Below are 19,400 nucleotides of genomic sequence, written 5' to 3'. Positions count from 1 at the left end.
ATGTACAATTACAGTGTCTCCTTAAAGAGACAAACAGCCAAACTAAACTGCCAATGTGTCAAATCAAAGCATTACATTCTAAAAAGCAAGAAGAATCCCAGTCATGAGTCAGTCCATGTGGTGGCATGGAATTCAATTTAAAAATCTACATTGCCTCTTGTTGCAGGAAGATTTTACTTACATCTACTGAATTATAACCATGATTTGTATATTTAAGAGGTGCATCTGCAACTCTGTTCTTAACTTGAGAACGGTGTTCCAAAATTCTGGATTTTACAGGTCTGATTGTAACCATGCATTTACAAGGACCCACGTGGGCAGATTATCACACACATCGTTCTTTTGGAGCAGCAGGTGGTGTACACCCTTGACTGAAACCTGGACTTGGTACTTAGATGTATGAACACTTTGATCTGTAAAGACAAAGAACATACAACACATGCACCACATCTGTAGTGTCCTTTCGGTCCCACAGACTTCAACTGTGCCCTACAATAATCAGATCTTACGAAAATATCCCATATATTTTGTGTTCTCCTGAGACCCACACCAGGGGAAGGAGGTGACTGACAGCCCGGGATATCCTGCATTAGATGCCAGTATTTTTCTATAATTTTTTTGATTGAATGGGACTTGGGTGAATACCAAAAAGCACATGTAATACTGTTGTGCCTAGATCTACGTAGTTCCCCATTACTGAACAGGTATTTCCTGTTAACAATAGCTGCGCATCTTCTGGCTGGTTGAATGACCCTGTCTTGGTATCCCTGTTTGCACAGATTGTGGATAGGCCTTGGAATGGGTCTTAGTCATGTAGAACCCCTGTAGGGCAGAATGTATGTGTAAAGTGCCTTCAGATCACAGCTGACTTATGGTGACCTGCCCCCACTGATGGACCTCCTGATGGCACCTGGGTTTTTGGCCACTGTGTGAGCCATTGGCCTGATCCAACGTGGCTTCTCTTATGTTCTTATGACCTCAGCAAGGGGCTTTCAAGGCAAGTGAGAAGCAGAGGTGGTTTGCTGTTGCCTTCTTCTGCAAAGTCGTCTTCTGTATAAAGATGGAAATGGCGAAGGCTCGGTAACTTTCTTCTTTTCGAGGCGCTTCAGCTTTGTGCACACATGTTCCATGACTCTGTGTGTTTGCTTTGCAGGTAATTCTACTGTGCGGAGGAATTCCTTTCCTTTGGTCTGTATCTGGAGAGATCTCTCAGTACACTGGCTTTGGGCCAGAATATGAGGTAGGTCCTTAGGTTTTATTAAGCATCTGTATACTAACAACCTAGGCGTGGCCAAACTGTGGCTCGGGAGCTACACATGGCTCTTTCACACATATTGTGTGGCTCTTGCAGCCCCTGCTACTCCGTTGGCTGGCTTGGAGAAGGCATTTGTCTCTTTAAATCCCTTCTCCAAGCCAAGCCAGCCAGTGACTTGGAGAATGCATTTAAAGTTGCTTTTTTCCCACCACTCTCTTCCTCCCCCCATCTATATGCTTCCATCCTTCCCTTGTGGCTTTCAAACATCTGATGTTTATTCTTTGTGGCTCTTACTTTAAGCAAGTTTGGCTACCCCTGCTAACTACCTCATGCTAGATAATCCTCCCACTGCTATACATCACTGCGGGTGGGTGGGATTCCATGTTGTTTTGTTTCGAGTCCAGTAGTTCTTTTAGGGACCAACAAGATTTTTTTCTGCGGGGGCGGGGGGGGGGACACACAAGCTTTTGAGAGTCAAAGCTCCCTTCATCAGATACATTCATTATTATCTGCCGGAGGGAGCTTCAAGCCTCAAGAGCCAAAAAATCTAGTTGGTCTCTAAGGTGCTACTGGACTTGAACCTACCTGTTCTTCTGCAGACCAGCAGGGCTACCCTCTGAAACAAACTGTTTTGTTACTTGATCATTAGGATTGCCAGCTCTGGATTGAGAACTACCTTGAAATTTTGTAGGTGGAGTCTGGGGAGGGGAGGGACTTTAGCAGGTACAGTCCACCCTCCAAAAGCGGCCGTTTTCTCCAGGGAAACTGATCTTGATCATCTGGAGATCAATTGCGATAGCAGGAGATCTCCAGGTGCCACCTGGAGGTTGGCAACCCTAAAATCCCAAAGCAAAGCTATAGCTTTTACTGCGGTCCTAAGCAGCGTTATAGCTTTCTCAGCCTGTTGAAAGTGGGCTCAGGAGGGTGTAACCGTGCTTAGGCTAAATGCGGAGGAATTGCATGGGTTTTTTCCCAAGCCCATCATTCGGTTTCCATAGCATCATATTGCAGCATGTTGCACAATTGTGGGGCTGTGTGCGCTAGCAGGAGCTGATTCAAACCCAGCTGGCTCATTTTTTTTAATGCACTTTGTTCCAGCTGCATAGACTTTGTTTGTTTAGAAAATGCATGTGCGGTAAAATAGAACTGAGCAAATCATGGTGCAAACAATTTAAGAAGAACACAAACCATACAATGAAAGCAGCTTCAGTAAAAACATGCCAATAAAAAGGTCAATAAAACACACAGAACATTAATAAAATAATCCCAGGTTAAGACGATAACACCACTTTTAAAAAACCATGAAAGCCTATAGTTCATGTTCCCTGCTGTTACCACTGTCTTCATTTTATTTTATAATTTTATTAGATTTTTATTCATGTTATTTATAGTCTGCATTCCTCATAGGGTTTGAAGGCGGATTACTCTTGGCGAGCTAGTACAGTCACAAAAATGGGACATCCAACAAACAATGTGTTAGGATTTTAGAAATCTGAACCGCTAGATAGAACTGAAGCATAGCATAAGTATTCACATGACACATTAAGCAGAACAGACCTTATCTAAATAGGATCCTGCTTAACACAGCAACATACCACAGTCCTTAATCATTCCGTGTTTGCTGGGAACTTAAATCACACTTCCAGATTAGAAGCATGTGAGCATTTGCTTTGTGAATTTGCAGCCAATGTATGTTGAGTTGGAAGGAAATTCTTCTGCCTTTCGTGGGACTTGTTTTCCTGGGAAGTGTAGGTACAGTTCCAGAGCTAGGGTTGGATACAAATGGGCAGTTTCTGAAATTTCTCCCTTCTGCGGACCCTCCTTGTGTCTTTCCTCAGGGTACCTTATTCTCCAGGAGCAGCACTTTTTAAGTGGGAGGAGGGAGGCAGGAAAGTTCCATCCTGCCATTAGAAAATGTAGTCAGGATCCAACTCCTAGAGTGGAATAGAGGGAAGAAACAGACATGGAATGAAAGTGTTGGAAGCTACTTCCGGGGTCATCTATTCCAACCCCCTGCACAATGCAGGAAATTCACAAATACTTCCCCACCCCCAGCGACCCCCTGCTCCATGCCCAGAAGATGACAAAAACCCCTCCAGGATTCCTGGCCAAACTGGCCTGCAGAAAATTTCTTCCTGAGCCCCAAAACATCTGGCTGTCCTCAATCAGGGCTAGGTCCAGGGCGGTTTTTTTGAGCAGGGACACAGTTCTGGTTGACTTGGCATCAGGGGCATGGCTTGATATGCAAATGAGTTCCTGCTGGGCTTTTTCTACCAGAAAAGCTGTGCATGAAACAATGGTGATATCAGGAGGTGTGCCTAGTATGCAAATGAGTTCCTGCTGGGCTTTTGCTAAAAAAAAAAAACCCAAACAAATCAAAAGGCCCTGGCTAGGTCACTTTCAGCCCTGGTCCCCAGCCTGGTGGAACTCTCTGCCTTGTGACATCCATGCCCTGCAGGACCTGGTACAGTTTCTCGGGGCTTGCAAGATGGAGATGTTCCTCCAGGCCTATGGTTGAGGATAGCAACAGTTCACCATCAAGCCTGGCCTCAATCTCCCCCCACCCCTCCATGGGGAGGGTACAAATTGACATCAGACACCTTCAGACAAACATTTCGTTGCACTGTATTTTAAAAATTGTTTTATTGAACTTGTTTAAACTGTTTTATTTATAGATAACGCTGCTATATCTTGTACTCTGCCCTGAGCCCTCCAGGGGAGGACAGTTTATAAATGGAATAAGCCAAATCGTAGTGGTGGTCAGCATTTCCCTGGGAGGGTAAGAAAGGGCCATGAGAACTCAGCACTGATGCAGCCCTTCCTGCCCATCCTCTCGTGATCTAAGTTCACAGAATCAGCAGCGTTGCTGTCAGAGGGCCATCTAGACTCTGTTTAAAGACCTCCCAAGAAGGAGAGCCCCCCACCTCCTCAGGACGTCTGTCTTGGACATAATTCAGGCAAGGCTGACATTCGAGGGTCAGTGTGCTCAGGCCACTTTCAGAGGCCCTGTAGACTAGTAGAAGAGGGACTGCTGCTGACTGAAGATACCAGACCAGTCTCCTGCTTGGGGGCAAAGGAGAAAGCAGAGTGTGAGAGAATCACTGTACTACCTCCTCCAGATACCAGAAAATGGGTAGCCCCACAAAGGGCCTCAGGATCCATCTTCCACTTTTGGTTTGGGGTGGGATTGCATTCTGTTCCAACAGTAGTGTGTGGGGAGGATAGGGTTGCCAACCTCCAGGTGGGGATGGAGATTGCCTGGGGTTAAAGCAGATCTCCTGGTGATAGAGATCAGTTCACCTGGAGAAAATGGCTGGTTTGGAAGGAGGACTCTATGACGTTATATCCCATATAATTAATAATTATCATATGGCAGTGGGTGTAGTATAGCCAGGAGATCCAAAGATTGTCTGGCAGCCTGAAACTCTAGCTCTTTTTATGGCAAGCTAGGTTTATTTTTGCTAGGTTTATCTTTGGGGGCTGAGAGAGCTGCAATCGATTGACCCAAGGTCACCCAGCTGGCTTCAAGTGGAGGAGTGGGGAATCGAACCCAGTTCTCCAGATTATGGTCCGCTGCTCTTCACCACTACACCAAACTGGCTGCATAGCATTATACCCAACTGAAGTCCCTTCCCTCCTGAAACCTTGACCTCCTCAGACTCCAGCCCCTAAATCTCCAGATATTTCCCAACCCAGAGCTGGGAACTCTGTTGGGGGAGAAGGGAACCATAAGGCAGCAGGCTGGCCTATCAGGAGCACAACAAACCTTCACAGCTGGCTGGGCACTGTGGAAAAAGCTAGAGTCCATCTGGAAGTACAGAAACATTGTGTGTGTGTCTAAATTAGAATGCAACAAGTTCCTGCTCATGATTTCTCTTTCCCTGTTCCCTTCTTATGCTTAGATCACCCAGTCCTTGGTCTTCTTGCTGCTTGCTACGCTTTTCAGCGCTGTCACAGGCCTGCCCTGGAGCCTCTATAACACTTTCGTCATAGAGGAGAAACACGGCTTCAATCAGCAGGTAGGGTAGGATGCACAAGCACGGCTGCAAAATAATTATCAGTTTTCTTCCAGGCTGCTGCGTTCGTTCCTGTAAACAGTAAAATCTGTTTCTTTGTGTGTTGATCTGGCACAGCTGTTGTGTTCCCACATTTTTATTGTTGAAAGAGTTGTTTTGAAAGAGAGTGAACGATGGGCAGTCTTCTACCTTTTGTAGTATTGCCAGGGGAAATTGTTGGGGTTTTTTTACTATGCTTTTAACTTACTGGTCCAGATGACCAATAGCTCTTGCTTGAATACAGGCCCAAACAGGTTTTAAACTTGCTTTATTGAAACTGTGTTCTTTCATCTAGCTTCAAAACACCTTCTAAAGTTGTTTCTTTTGTCTTTTTGTCCTTTCACAGACTCTGGGATTCTTTTTTAAAGACGCTATCAAGAAGTTCATTGTGACTCAATGCATCCTGTTGCCCGTAACGGCACTTTTGCTTTACATTATTAAAATAGGGGGAGACTATTTCTTCATCTATGCATGGCTTTTCACATTAGTGGTTTCTCTGGTGAGTATTTTGCTGCCGGCTCTTTGCCATGCCCAGAATTGTCGAATATGCCATTCCATTGACATAGGAAGAACCCTGTTTCAGCCATTTGTGCAGCTTCTCTGTTGCTGGCACAACTTTCTATTCCAAATCACTGTGGCCTTTCTGGATTGTCTTGTACGGATATGGCTGGGCTGACTTAGTGTGAGCTATTTATGTGGCTTTACTGCACAGTGATGTTGAGCATTGCCTGGAATAGAACATTTTGGGCACCAGCCAGCCTATGCTCGGGGAAGGGGCCATGGCTCAATAGGAGAGCATCTGATTGGTATACAGAACACCCCAAGTTCAGTCCCCAGCTTTTCCTCTTTTAAAGGATCAGGTAGTAGACGATGTGAAAGAACTCTGTGTTAGAGCTGTTGCCAGTCTGAACAGACAATACTCACCTTAATGAACCAAGGGTCTGACTCGGTATAAGGCAGCCTCATGTGTCGGAGCTGAGCACTTTATTTTCCCATGGTTTAAAGCAGGGTTGCCCAAACTCCCCCCCCCCCCACCGTGGCCCGGTTATTTTTACACTTCTCCTTTGTGGCCTACTAAAATTTGGGGGTGGAGCCAGGAGACAGGAAATGATGTACAAACATGCTTAAAACCCTTGCAATATTTTGTTTAGGAAATGTAGGAGAATAGTGGGATTTTGCAATACAATTTTAAAAATAGAACAAAGAAAAAACACAAGGATTACACAGCAGAAAACTAGAAATGTAAAATGCTCTCAGCCTGGGAAACATGAAATGGAAGGAAGGAAGGAAGGAAGGAAGGAAGGAAGGAAGGAAGGAAGGAAGGAAGGAAGGAAGGAAGGAGAGGGAGAGAGAGGGGGAAAGAGTGAGAGAGAGAGAGAATGAGAGAGACAGCCAGAAAGAAAGAAAGACAGCCAGAAAGAAAGAAAGACAGCCAGAAAGAAAGAAAGACAGCCAGAAAGAAAGAAAGACAGCCAGAAGGAAGGAAGGAAGGCAGAAAGAAAGACAGGAGAAAAGACTGACTGACAGAAAGAGGGAGGTGGAAAATAAAGCAAATAGGGTTGCCTTCCAGTACCCATCCAGACATTGTAATTGACCTGGGGTGGGGAAGGGAGGGAGGAGGAGGCCGAAGCGGAGAACAAGGCATTTGCCTCCCCCCCTCCTCCCATGTAGTGCCTAGTTCCCCCCCCCCCCCGGCCTCCTCCTTCCTCCCTTCCCCACCCCAGGTCAATTACAATGTCCGGAAAGGGGCTGCTTAGGGTTGTGTAAAGGCGACCCCCCCCTTTACCTGATTGTTGGGAAACCGGAGCTCACTCAGCCCAGGCCCGCCAGTGTCAGCAGAAACCAACCCCTTCCTGAAAGGGCTCTGCCGCTGCAGCTGATAGAACCAAGCCCCATCGCTGGCCCCTCCCCCCCTCCCCGGATCAGAGGGACACTGCGAGGAGGCTCAGGCCACTTCGGCAGGGCCAGGCTGATTTGAAGAGCACGCTGAAGGAAGTGAGGAAGGGGTGAAACACCTTCTCCTCCAGCCTGCTCTTCAAACAATGTGGAATGGGACCTCTGAGCTTTCTCTGATTGCGTGGGTGGAGAAGGGGGGCGGAGCCTGGCACCGGGGAAAGGAAGAGAGGAGACAGACAATGGCAGTGAGCCGAGCCTTGTAGTTCTGGGGGTGGGGTGACGGAGCGGCTCGTTGTGGCGCTGCGAGGACAGGGAGTGGCGACCCGGTTGCAAACAGACCCCAGACCGGGACCTGTCCGCGCCCTGGGGTTTGGGAACCCCTGGTTTAAAGGGTTTAAATCTTTCTCCTATTGAAGAATTGAAAATGTTTGCATTGGCTGGGCCTTCGCTTTCTTTGTTTCTCAACCTGCTCTTTGCTTGGATTGGAGAGCCAGCATGGTTTAATGGTTAGAGTGTCAGACTGGTATCTTGGAGACCCGGATTCAAATCCTCTCTCTGCCATGGAAGCTTGCTGATTGACCTTGGATCAGTCGCACACTCACAGCCCAATGTGTCTTACAAGAAATGAGGATAAAATGGAGGAGAGGAGAATGGTATATGTCATTTTGGTTCTGCACTGGGGAGAAAAACAGGGTATATAAGAAGTAACTAAATAAATAATAGACAATAATTGCCAGTATATAAGAAGCAACTAAATAAATTATAGACAATAATTGCCAGGGCTTCTAGGATTCTGTGTTTTAAAACTTTAATGTCAGAAATCTATAATACTAATTCTATGGGATACACAAAATGGCCCATTCATTTTTCTCTCTGAGATTTTGGATTGGGGGTTGTTTAAGCATTTTGACAGGCTGGGACAGAGGACCCAAAACTGAAAGGATTAGATTCAAATCCAGACCATCCACAACCTAGCCACGTTCTCTGTTGTCTTCAAAGGATATGGAAAAAGGGAATTTGATACAGAGGAGTGTTTAGTGTCTTTTGAAAGACAGAGTGTGTGTTTTGTCCCATTCAAAAAAAGATCATCAGTGAGTCCTCATTCCCCCTTTACAGCCTCAAAGCTGAAGGGAGCTCTGAGTGGAATGTGACCTGGATTTAGTTATTAGGAAAGGAATGCATTCGATCCAAAGTTATTTCTATTCATATATTCAGAACCATTTTTCCTACCCTTCCTCTGAGGAGCTCAGTGTGGTGTACATTGTTCTCCTTTCTTCTTTTTCCCCCCCGCATAATCCTGTGAGGTAGGTTAGGCTGAGAGAGTGGGAGTGACTGGCTTAAAGGTACTCAGCAGGATTTGTGGCTGAGTGGGGATTTGAATGTGGGTCTTTCAGATCCTAGTTCGACAGTTTAGCCCCTACACCAAGCTAAATTTATCTTGTGGAGAAACAGCATTTTAGGCCTGTGCTTGTCTGGGAGGGCTAAAGGAGTCTTAAACTCTAGGCAAGGCTTTGGCCTAGTCTATTCCTCCTTCCTCCTCCCCTCCTGTCTGGAAGCAGTACTTCTGAGGAGGCCTCCTAGAGAGACAGGAAGTCTTTGAGGCTGGTCTCCCAGAAGGCTGCAGGAGGGAGAACCAGTTCCTGGGCAGGAACGGGTTTTCATATTACAGATTTTGGGAGGGAAAGGCAGTTTGATTTGGGTCTTGGAGGCTGGTGAGTCGGTTATGGATGGTATGGTCGGGGTCAGTTGTATATTAGAGAGAGAAGGAGCATTTATCCCTACTTCCATTTATTACTTCTGTTCACCCTGTATTTAAAAATGCCAGTAAATAGTTGTTTGTTTTAAATAAATGTTTTATTTGTTTAAAAGGTAGTCCCTCTGTTCCACTTAGGTTCCCCAACCGCCTTAGACCACGCTACTGAAAGAGGGGAGTCCAGGGAAGGGGGGGGGGAAGGCACACAGTTGGCAAGGGTGCCAATCCTCCAGGGATCTCCCAAAGAAGGACTTTGGTCTCCGTCATAACCAGGTGTTGGGTTGGCAGAGGACCTTGAGGCCAGGCCTCAGAACTGGCAAGGGGGATTGGGAATCCTGTTCCTCTCGGTCAGGAACCCCTAAATTGAACAGGTGGTGGCAGCGTGCCCTACTGATGGGAAGAAGATAAGCTCCCTCCAGGGGTTGGCAACTCAAAAGGGAGTTGATGGGACCGAGTCTGAAGGCAGAATCGGGCCGGTTCCGTCACATATCTTATTAAGGGAGGAACCTGTGGAGGGTAGCCTTTGGATAGCCTCCAGTGGACTTCCAGCAGCAGCTGGTTAAACAGTTGTCAGGGATGCTTTAGGTTGATCCTGCATCGAGCAGGAGATTGGACTAGATCAAGGGACCGCAGCCTTTTTGAACCTGTAGCAAAGCCAACTACACAATGTCAGGGATCAAGGTTGCATGTAAGTATAATAGAAACTCTTCAGCAATCCAAATAGAATCTCATTTTATCAAGGAAGCCTTTCAGTCTGCATAGTCAATCAGAAAACCTGCTGGGCAAAAGCCAGCCCCGCCCACTTTCTGAAAGCACTTGGCGGGTGCTGCAGCGCCCACAGGCACCATGTTGGGAACTTCTGGACTAGGTGGGCTATGTGGCCCCTTCCAACTCTGTGATTCTGTGGATCCCGCCCAACGTTACCTGCATGTTCATAGCACTGAATGCTGATAAACTGAAGAAAGACAACCCTCTTAACAATTCTGCTTCTCTTGTAGGTTCTTGTCACCATCTATGCAGACTACATTGCTCCTTTGTTCGATAAATTCATTCCCCTCCCCGAAGGAGAGCTCAAGCAACAAATCGAGGCGATGGCGAAGAATATCAACTTCCCTTTGACTAAAGTTTACGTTGTAGAAGGTGAGAAGTGAAGCGGACAGGTGAGGCTTGCCTGGTCTCAAACTCTGAGCCAGGTAAAGCTGGATTTTATTTATTTTGAGGGTCCATCTGCCCTCCCCAGCTATTTTGTGTGTCTCAATAAAATCTATAATGTAACAATGACAAATGGGAAGGGAAGCGGGCGTCATGAGTCAGATGAAATAATGCTGTTGCAGATGCAGCCTTTAGAGGTTGACCATGGAAACTTTTTACATGTGAGACTTTGAAGAGTACAGGTAGAACAGGTTTTTTAGAAAGCTGTCTCTATTGCATTCTTCAGGCCTTGTAGTTTCATAAGACTTGGCCAAGAATCGTGGGGTGCAGGACAGAGCTGCTGCCTGCAGGAGGATGTGGCTATTGCCTGTCCAGTTCTCTTGGCAGCTGAAGACTTAAAAAAAAAAGTCTGGTTTTCCCTTGATTCCTTCCTTCCTTCCTGCCCTGCGCTCCAAATTATTGTTTGTCTGCGGTTTTAAATACGTGTTTCAGTTTTAATTTTTGCATGCTATGTTTTTATAAGACTGTTTTTGATTTAAACAATTTTATTAATAACATATGGTAACAATATCTAATTATACATTACTATCTCTAACCCATATGATATTTTCCAATCCCCCCTCCCTCCGTTACTAGACTCCCGCCGAGGTTATATACTTAAGTTCAGTTATAAAGGTACCCTTAACCAATCAAAGTTCAATATCTTTCTTTTCTTATATTCATGTTAAAAAATTGTCCAATGTCTTTTTACGTTCCACTCTTTCTCTATATATCCTCTAAATTTCTTCCACTCCTTTTTAAACACATCCAAATCATAATCTCTTAAAGTTCTTGTTAATTTGTCCATCTCACTCCACGATAAAACTTTCACAATCCAATCCCATTTCTCTGGTATTTTTTCTTGCTTCCACAACTGCGCATACAATGTCCTAGCAGCTGAGAGCAAGTACCAAATTAGATTTCTATCTTCTTTTGGAAATTTTTCCATTTGTAATCCCAGCAGAAAAGTCTCTGCAACTTTCTTAAAGTCGTATCCCAAAATTTTAGAAATTTCTTGTTGTATCATCTGCCAAAACTTTTTCGCTTTTTCACAAGTCCACCACATATGAAAAAAGAACCTTCATGATTTTTACATTTCCAACATCTATCCGACATCTTTTTACTCATCTTTGCCAGTTTATAAGACTGTTTTTAACTGTTAGCCACTTGGTGGCCCTCAAAGGACAGAAAGGTGGGGAACAATTTTTGTAAATAAATTAAGTGGGCTTGCCTTACCTTCCTCTTATGCAAGGAATAGTTCTGATCTATTGGAAGAAATAAGTCCAGGGCATGTTGATGCTCTTGGAGGACTCAAACTTTGTTCAACAACAAACACACGTTTAATTGTTACTTACTGCATGTGTTTGAGGGAGATGGCATTTCGGTATATGGAAGATCACAAGTTATACTTAAAGCGAATAATCACGTAGATTCCTTACTTAAGTAAAGGGAAGCACGTCCTTGGGATTTTGGAATATATTTGGCAGCTTGCGTAGTAAAATCTAGTTCTCTCTTCCCTTCCGCAGGTTCCAAACGATCCTCCCACAGCAACGCATATTTCTACGGCTTCTTTAAGAATAAGCGCATTGTGCTTTTTGATACGCTCCTGGAGGATTATTCTGCACTTAACAAAGAGCGTCCTGAGGATGCTGGTTCAGAGTCCCAGGTGGCTGGAGGAGGAAAAGGGGAAGAAGCAGAGACGCAGGCTAAAGCGAAAGTGAGATTTGTCATGGGGGACAGCAGTGGGTTCTGCCCTCCTGGAATTTGTGATGCCCTGTGTTTTGGTTTTGCCCTTGGGGGTCTCTCATCCAAATGATGACCATGGCTGACCCGGCTTAGCTTCGAGATCTTACAAGAGCAGGTTAGCCTGGGCTATTCAACTCAGGGCTGCAGCATTGGATACCTGCTCTTTAAATAGCTGTTTACTGACTTACATAAGGATCAAGGATAGCTGTTGCCATCAGCTGAGTTGCTGGCTTGGTTGGAAGGCATTTCTTTCTAAGAAGCAGGAATTCCCTTCCACTCACTTCCCTCCACATCCCACATTGCCCTGCAAAATGTTGTTGTTGGGGGAAAGGGCCAGGAACAGCTTCAAGAGGGAGCCTGAGGGCTAGAGGAAGAAGAGGGAATTGCAGGAAACTGCCACCCGCATCAGTTCATGGATCCAAGCAAAGCTGCATAATGGTTTGAGGACTGGGACTGGGGTAAGGCAGTTGAAATCCCCACTCAGCCGTGAAGCTCACTGGGTGAACTTAGGCCCATTGCCCTCTTCCAGCTTAGCCTACCTTACAAGGCTATTGTGAGGGTGAAATGGAGGAGGGGACCACCCCACTCTCCTTGGGAAAAGGGCAGGTTAAAAATGTGGCAGAACTGACTGAGAATAGGCTGTCTTGTGTTTTTTAATATGAATGTTCAGCCAACGTTCTTTATATAAATTCGGCATGTTAGTTATGGCGGTCTCATAGCCATGTTCTAATTTTTCTGTGGATTTCACGTTTATATTGATATTTCACTAATCTGAACTGGTGTGTTATGTTTTTTTCTTTGTAGACCTTTCCTTTGTTTAAAAATGATTCTTGCCCTTGTAGTGCCAGCTTATTGTGTAACTTTTCTTTTGATCTAGAGTAAGAAGCAAGGTTGCAAAAATGAAGAAGTCTTGGCTGTGCTGGGCCATGAGCTGGGGCACTGGAAGCTGGGCCACACCATCAAGAACATTGTCATCAGCCAGGTGAGTGGAAAGTACCAGGGATATCAGGGAAGAGGGGCTGTGGCTCAGCGATAGAGTGTCTGCTTGGTATGCAGAAAGTCCCAGGTTCAATTCTCAGCATCTCTGATTAAAAGGATAAAGTATTGAATGATGTGAAGGACCTCTGCCTGAGACTCTGGAGGGATGCTGCCAGTCTGACTAGATGATACTGATCTTGATAGACCAACAGTCTGATTCAGTATAAGACAGTTTCATCAGGGCTGGCCCTGCCACTTGGCAAACTAGGTGATTGCCTAGGGTGAGGGCCTTCTGGTGAGGCAAAATTGGGTGCCCCTCATGTGACGATGTTATCAGTGTGGGGAGGGAGGCACTAGAGGTTAGCCTTGCCTAGGGTGCCAGACAGTCTGGGGCCAGCCCTGCATGTTATATCCCAGTTTTTGCTTTTTCTGTGTGTTCCTTTCTTGTTCTCTTTACAAGCAAAGATCTTTTTCTTTCTATGCAGCTGCCATTGAGAAAGTGGATCCAGTTCTTCTAATACAGTGATATCCCTGTAGCATAAAAGTACTGGAAGAGAGTGCAGGGATGCTTAGTGTGTGCTTGAACACATGAAGCTGCCTTATACTGAATCTAACCATCAGTCCATCAAGGCCAGCGTGATGGCTAGTATGGTCTAGCAGTATTGACTGACAATGGCTCTTCAGGGTTCTTTACAATACCTTTCTTACCTGTTCTTTTTTAATTGGTAATGCTGGGGACTGAGCCTTTGACCTTCTGTGAACCAAAAGCACATGCTGTATATGAAGTAGATTCCTCCTCTGATATCTCCAGTCACAGTTGACAACTCAGAGCTTTTTGGACCAACGGGCTGATTTCGCTATAAGGCAACAGCATATACTCCTGCTTTTGAAGGAGCCAAGGCTCAGGATAGAGCTATGAGTTTTGCATTCAGAAGATCCCAGGTTTAACCCCTAGCATCTCCAGTTAAAAAGACTACAGAGAGGAGCTGGGAAAGACATTTTGCCTAGTGAGACTCTGGAGGGCTGCTGCTGGCCAGAGCAGACAATACTGAGCTTGATGGACCAGTGGGCCCACCTGGTATAAAGCAGTTTGTATGTTCATCACAACTTTATGCAAAGGTTTGCATGCTCTGATTTTATGTTAACTTCTTCCTTCCTCTCTCAGTTCTCTGTGCTTACTTTTAAGGCACTTAACAGTCTGGAACCCATGTATCTCTGAGACCACCTCTCCTGGTATATCTGCAGATAAAAACTTACCTGGCCCTAGAGATATCTGGCTGTCCTCGACCTAGTGGAACTCTCTGCCAAGTAACATCTGTGCCCTGCCAGACTTAATGCAGTTCTGCAGGGGCTGTAAGGCAGAGATGTTCCACCAGGTGTTTGGTGGAGGACAGCAACTGTGTCCATCTGGCTGGAACCCTTATCCCTTTCTCCTTGCCACCCCTGCCACAAGGTGATGGTACAACTAGAAGTTTTGACTGCTGTCCAATTAAGTTGATTACTATAATTTTATTGGATCCAGGTGGGTAGCCCTGTTGGTCTAAAGCAACAGAGTAAAGTTAGAGTGCAGTAGAACCTTTAAGACCAACAAAGTTTTACTTGTGTGTACACTTGAAAGCTTATACCTTGAATAAAACTTCATTGGTCCTAAAGGTGCTACTGGACTCTTAACTTTGTTCTGTAATTTTATTGTAATTTCAGTGTTTTAACCTTAAATTAGGACGAATATGGTTTTTTATCTATTGTTGTGCACCTCCCTGAGCCCTGTTTACAGGGAAGGATGGTATAAAAATTGAATCTAACAAATAAATGGATTTGTAACTCTGCCTTTCTGCAGCAGTATGCAAGGTGGCTAACGGATGTGCTTCTCTCCTCAAACCCCCTCCCCCAGATGAATTCCTTCTTGTGTTTCTTCTTGTTTGCTGTTCTGATTGGTCGAAAGGAGCTTTTCACTGCATTTGGATTCTACAATACCCAGCCTACCCTGATAGGCCTCTTGATCATCTTCCAGTTTATCTTCTCACCTTATAACGAGGTAATGTTATGCTCAGAATTGCATATCAACCTCCATGTGATGCTTTATGGGTTTGTTACCCCTCTCAAAACCATGCTGACACCAGAGACTTCAACCGAAAACACTCAAATAACTTAGACATATTCCTACTGTATTCCAGTAGAATGCTAAATAGTCTTTGAGAGTCTAAGTAGTCTTCACCCACTCCTTTTCTTTTGCCATTACACTTATGCTATTATATATGTAGCAGCCCCGTGGCGCAGAGCAGTAAAGCTGCAGTACTGCAGTCCAAGCTCTCTGCTCACGACCTGAGTTCAATTCTGGTGGAAGCTGGGTTCAAGTAGCTGGCTCAAGGTTGACTCAGCCTTCCATCCTTAGAAGGTTGGTAAAATGAGGACCCAGCTTGCTAGGGGGAAAGTGTAGATGACTGGGGAAGGCAATGACAAACTACCCCGTAAAAAGTCTGCTGTGAAAATGTTGTAATGTGATATCACCTCAGAGTTGGAAACAACTGGTGCATATATATATACACACACACACACACACACACACACACACACACACACATACATACAAGAGCCCCATGGCGCAGAGTGGTAAAGCTGCAGCACTGCAGTCCTAAGCTCTGCTCACGACCTGAGTTGGATCTTAGCGGAAGCTGGGTTCAGATAGCTGGCTTGAGGTTGACTTTCATCCTTCCAAGGTCGGTAAAATGAGTACCCAGCTTGCTGGGGAAGAAGTGTAGATGACTGGGAAAGGCAATGGCAAATCACTCTGTAAAAAGTGTGCCGTGAAAACATTGTGAAAGCAACGTCACCCCAGAGTCGGAAATGACTGGTGCTTGCACAGAGGACTACCTTTTTATACACACACACACACACACACATATATATTAGCATAATATGTACATCTATATTATGCTGTATACACACACGCACATAAATATTTGCTGTCAAGTTGCAGCTGATTTATGGAGACACCATAAGGTTTTCAAGGCAAGAGACATTCAAAAGTGATTTGCCATTTGTGTAATAATCTGGGTATTCCTTGGTGGTTTCCCGTCCAAATAGTAACCAGAGCTGACCCTACTTAACTTCCGAGATCTGATGAGATCAAGCTAACCAAAGCTTTCCAGGTTAGAGCAATAATAAATTAGGCTGATTTAATGAAATACAAAACTATATTCTGCACAGAATAAATAATAAAATAATAATAAAATAACAGAAAGACTCTGAAATGGGTAAGGGGAAAAAAATCCCATTTCTTTCTCTTATGTTCTTTTTCCTTCCTTCTCCAGAAGCTTGCTATTAACTGACACCCCTCCCCTCAAAAAACTCCAGTTAATTGCTCTCTACTTGTCAGTGTTAGCCAGTTAACTTTCACCTCTGGAGCCTGCAGCCCCTTCCATTTTTCCCCCTCTTAACTGAGATCACCCTATAAGGTTACGACCTCATAAGGAAATACAATTTTTAGCTATTCACAGAATCACATCTTCCAACCAGCAGACACATCATACAAAGCTAGTGAGTTATGCTCTGAGCTTAAACACCTACAGCTTATTCTTTCACTTACATCATGCATTGCATTTTGCATTTGTTTGTTTCTTTCCTGCTTTTCTCTCCAGTAGGGACCCAAAGCACCTTAGTACATGGTTCTGCCTCTCCTCCTTTTTCTCAGAACCATTATCCCTGTGGCATAAATTGGCTGAGCAAATGCAGTCCACCCAAGATCACCCAGTAAGCTTCCACAATAGAGTTGGGATTTGAACCTAGGTTTCCTAAGGTCTCTGTCCTATACTCTATCCTCTAGGCCATGCCAGCTCTCAATTCTGTGACTTGTGCTCCTAAGGATTAAATGTTATGGTCCACTTGTCTGTAAAGTTCAGCCTAGTCCAAATGTTCCAAGCTGAGTTAGTGTGAGCTAGCTCACAGTTTTTTAGCCTTCAGCTCACACATTTTTGTCTTTGCTCAGGAAAAATGGCCCCAGAGAAAACTAATTTATGCAGTAGCTCACAACATTAATGCCAGTAGCTTCATGAAGCAGAATTTCTGCTCACAAGACTTGATAGCTTAGAGGGAGTATTGAGTTCAACTCATATTTGGGGTTATAGGGTAAAATGGAGAAGAAACATGGACTCATTCATGAGCTTCATGGGCAGAATTGTTATACTGTGGGACATTGTGAATTTGTTGACATTCTCTTTTTGTGTGGTATTAGTTATTTAACACAATCCCTTAAGGTAAAAGCCTTTTGGTTTCACTTTTCACTTATGTTGGTGATTGCTGGCCCTTGCTGGTTATGGTCTATCAGGGCCCAAACCAGCCTGGCTTATGGTCTAATAAAGTTCTGTTCTGCTTTGGTACTGGGTGCTGTGGAATTCCTACAGGGATTAAAAAAAAAAGACTCATCAACCGGGGAAATAGTTTTGTGGGGCTTCGAAGTGCATTCTGAGATTTCACATGAGTCCCCTTCTCTTTTTCCTACAGGTTCTCTCCTTTTGTTTAACTGTGTTAAGCAGACGATTTGAATTTCAAGCGGATGCTTTTGCCAAGAAACTCGGGAAGGCTCAAGACTTGTACTCGGCACTGATCAAATTGAACAAAGATAACTTGGGATTTCCCGTTTCAGACTGGCTCTTTTCTATGTGGCATTATTCTCACCCTCCGCTGTTAGAAAGACTTCAAGCACTCAAGGAGTCCAAGCAAGACTGATTGAAATGAAGCCAGATGGCTTAAAGGAGGAGCTTGTATCTCAAAATTGACTTCCTGGTTTTCTTTTTTTAAACTATATATATATATATTTATATATATATAGTTTAACATCCATTCCGAACACACCATTCTGCATCAGCGACGTTGTGCTCTTCACCTGATTTGAAACAAGCTTCTTAAAAACGTGTATTCAATTAACTGAAATTAATTTTAAAACGAAATAACCTTGTGGGGGACTGAGTTGGGGGGGGGGATGAATGTAATGTTATAAAAGTTCTGTTCATCACGGAACAGCTCTTGAGGGGGAAGGTAATTTGTTACAACCTGAAGCGTTGCTTGAATTTGTGGAAGCTTTGAATGTGACTCTTTGTACCTTAAGCATTTTTGTCTGGTTGTTCTGTACAGCAAACTTCGAGCTTTCCTACCTCATCCACGTGGGGGTCAGGACCTGGAAACTCTACTTTTTACCAGGATCCCAGCATTTTAAACCAGATGTCAGGATTTGAGAGCATGGGGCTTTCTCCCTAGGTTCAAGCTCAAACCCACAATGAAAATGAAAAGGCTACTTTTTTCAGATAATAAAGTCATCTTTGCCCCGCAGTGGGGACTGGAAAATAAATTCCAGCAACCTAGTAATAAGTGTTTGAATGTACTGTTGAGTATGGGGCTGGGAGTTGGAACTTTGTAGGGATTTCATGTCTGTATTCCCCTCTGATTTTGTTTGGGCAAGGTGGGGCTTGGGATGATAGTTACTCACTGAAGTGAATGTCAATCAATGACAGCCCGTCTCCCCCAACTGAGTCTTCTAGACCTAAATATGATGCTGAGCAGCCAGTTGGCTTATAAAAGCAGCTGCTCTACATTCTCTTTCTTCATTTTCTGATGCTGAATTTCTGCCTGCTAGGATACTATAGGAAGGCTGAGCGCAGAAGGATAGATGCTTTTGAGATGTGGTGCTGAAGAAGAATCTTGAGAGTCCCTTGGACTGCAAGAAGATCAAATCAGTCAGTCCTAAAGGAAATCAACCCTGACTGTTCCCTGGAAGGTCAGATGCTGAAGCTGAAGCTCAAATACTTTGGCCACCAAATGAGAAGGGAGCACTCACTGGAGAAGATCCTGATGCTGGGAAAGACAGAAGGCAAAAGAAGAAGGGGATGGCAAAAGATGAGATGACTGGACAGCGTTACTGATGTAACAGACACAAATTTGAGCAGACTTTGGAGGATGGTGGAAGAAAGGAGGGCCTAGCGTGACTTTGTCCATGGGGTCGCAAAGAGTTGGACTTGACTGTGCGACTGAACAACAACAAAAAGCTCTTTCCTTGCTTGGGGTTATCCTCACCTGTTGGAATTTCTACTTGCTACATAAGTAAAACTGGAGAAACAGTTTGGTGTAGGGGTTAAGAGTGGTGGACTATAATCTGGAGAACTGGGTTTGATTCCGTACTCCTTCTTATGCAGCTGCTAGGTGACCTTGGGTCAGTCAGTTCTCTCAGAGCTCTCTCGTCCCCACCTAACTCACAGGGTGTCTGTTGTGGGGAGAGGAAGGGAAGGAGATTGTAAGCTACTCTTGAGTGAAGGGTGGTGTATATATCCAATCTCCTCCTCCTTCCCCAGAAGTCCTGCTAGGAAAAAAAGTAGCCACCTTAGAAACTGATAGTCTTAAAGAAAGATGTAACGTTTGGTTGCACAGGTTACTTGGTTGCATATTGTGCAGAATAGCAACTGGAGCTGTTGATTTCAGAATTATGGCTTAGCTCAGGGATGGCCAGTGGTAGCTCTCCAGATGTTTTTTTTGCCTA

At 44.6% G+C, this 19,400-nt stretch overlaps 1 protein-coding gene across 1 annotated transcript in view; it reads left to right on the top strand.

The window, feature by feature from the left end:
* ZMPSTE24 (zinc metallopeptidase STE24) overlaps positions 1 to 18,235 on the top strand; it is a 30,866-nt gene extending 12,631 nt beyond the window's left edge. Inside the window, exons 3-10 of the mRNA XM_060258144.1 lie at positions 1,154 to 1,240; positions 5,158 to 5,274; positions 5,657 to 5,809; positions 9,958 to 10,099; positions 11,677 to 11,867; positions 12,774 to 12,878; positions 14,766 to 14,909; positions 17,375 to 18,235. Of these exons, the coding sequence (XP_060114127.1) occupies positions 1,154 to 1,240; positions 5,158 to 5,274; positions 5,657 to 5,809; positions 9,958 to 10,099; positions 11,677 to 11,867; positions 12,774 to 12,878; positions 14,766 to 14,909; positions 17,375 to 17,599 (1,164 nt within the window). The 3' untranslated portion in view covers positions 17,600 to 18,235. The remainder of the gene's footprint in view (positions 1 to 1,153; positions 1,241 to 5,157; positions 5,275 to 5,656; positions 5,810 to 9,957; positions 10,100 to 11,676; positions 11,868 to 12,773; positions 12,879 to 14,765; positions 14,910 to 17,374) is intronic.
* Positions 18,236 to 19,400: the final 1,165 nt, after the last annotated feature.

This window comes from Heteronotia binoei, chromosome 17 (genome assembly GCF_032191835.1).
Source record: "Heteronotia binoei isolate CCM8104 ecotype False Entrance Well chromosome 17, APGP_CSIRO_Hbin_v1, whole genome shotgun sequence".
Lineage (NCBI taxonomy): Eukaryota > Metazoa > Chordata > Lepidosauria > Squamata > Gekkonidae > Heteronotia > Heteronotia binoei.
The sequence above is the reverse complement of the archived record's forward strand: the minus strand, read 5'-3'. Positions and strand labels throughout refer to the sequence as shown.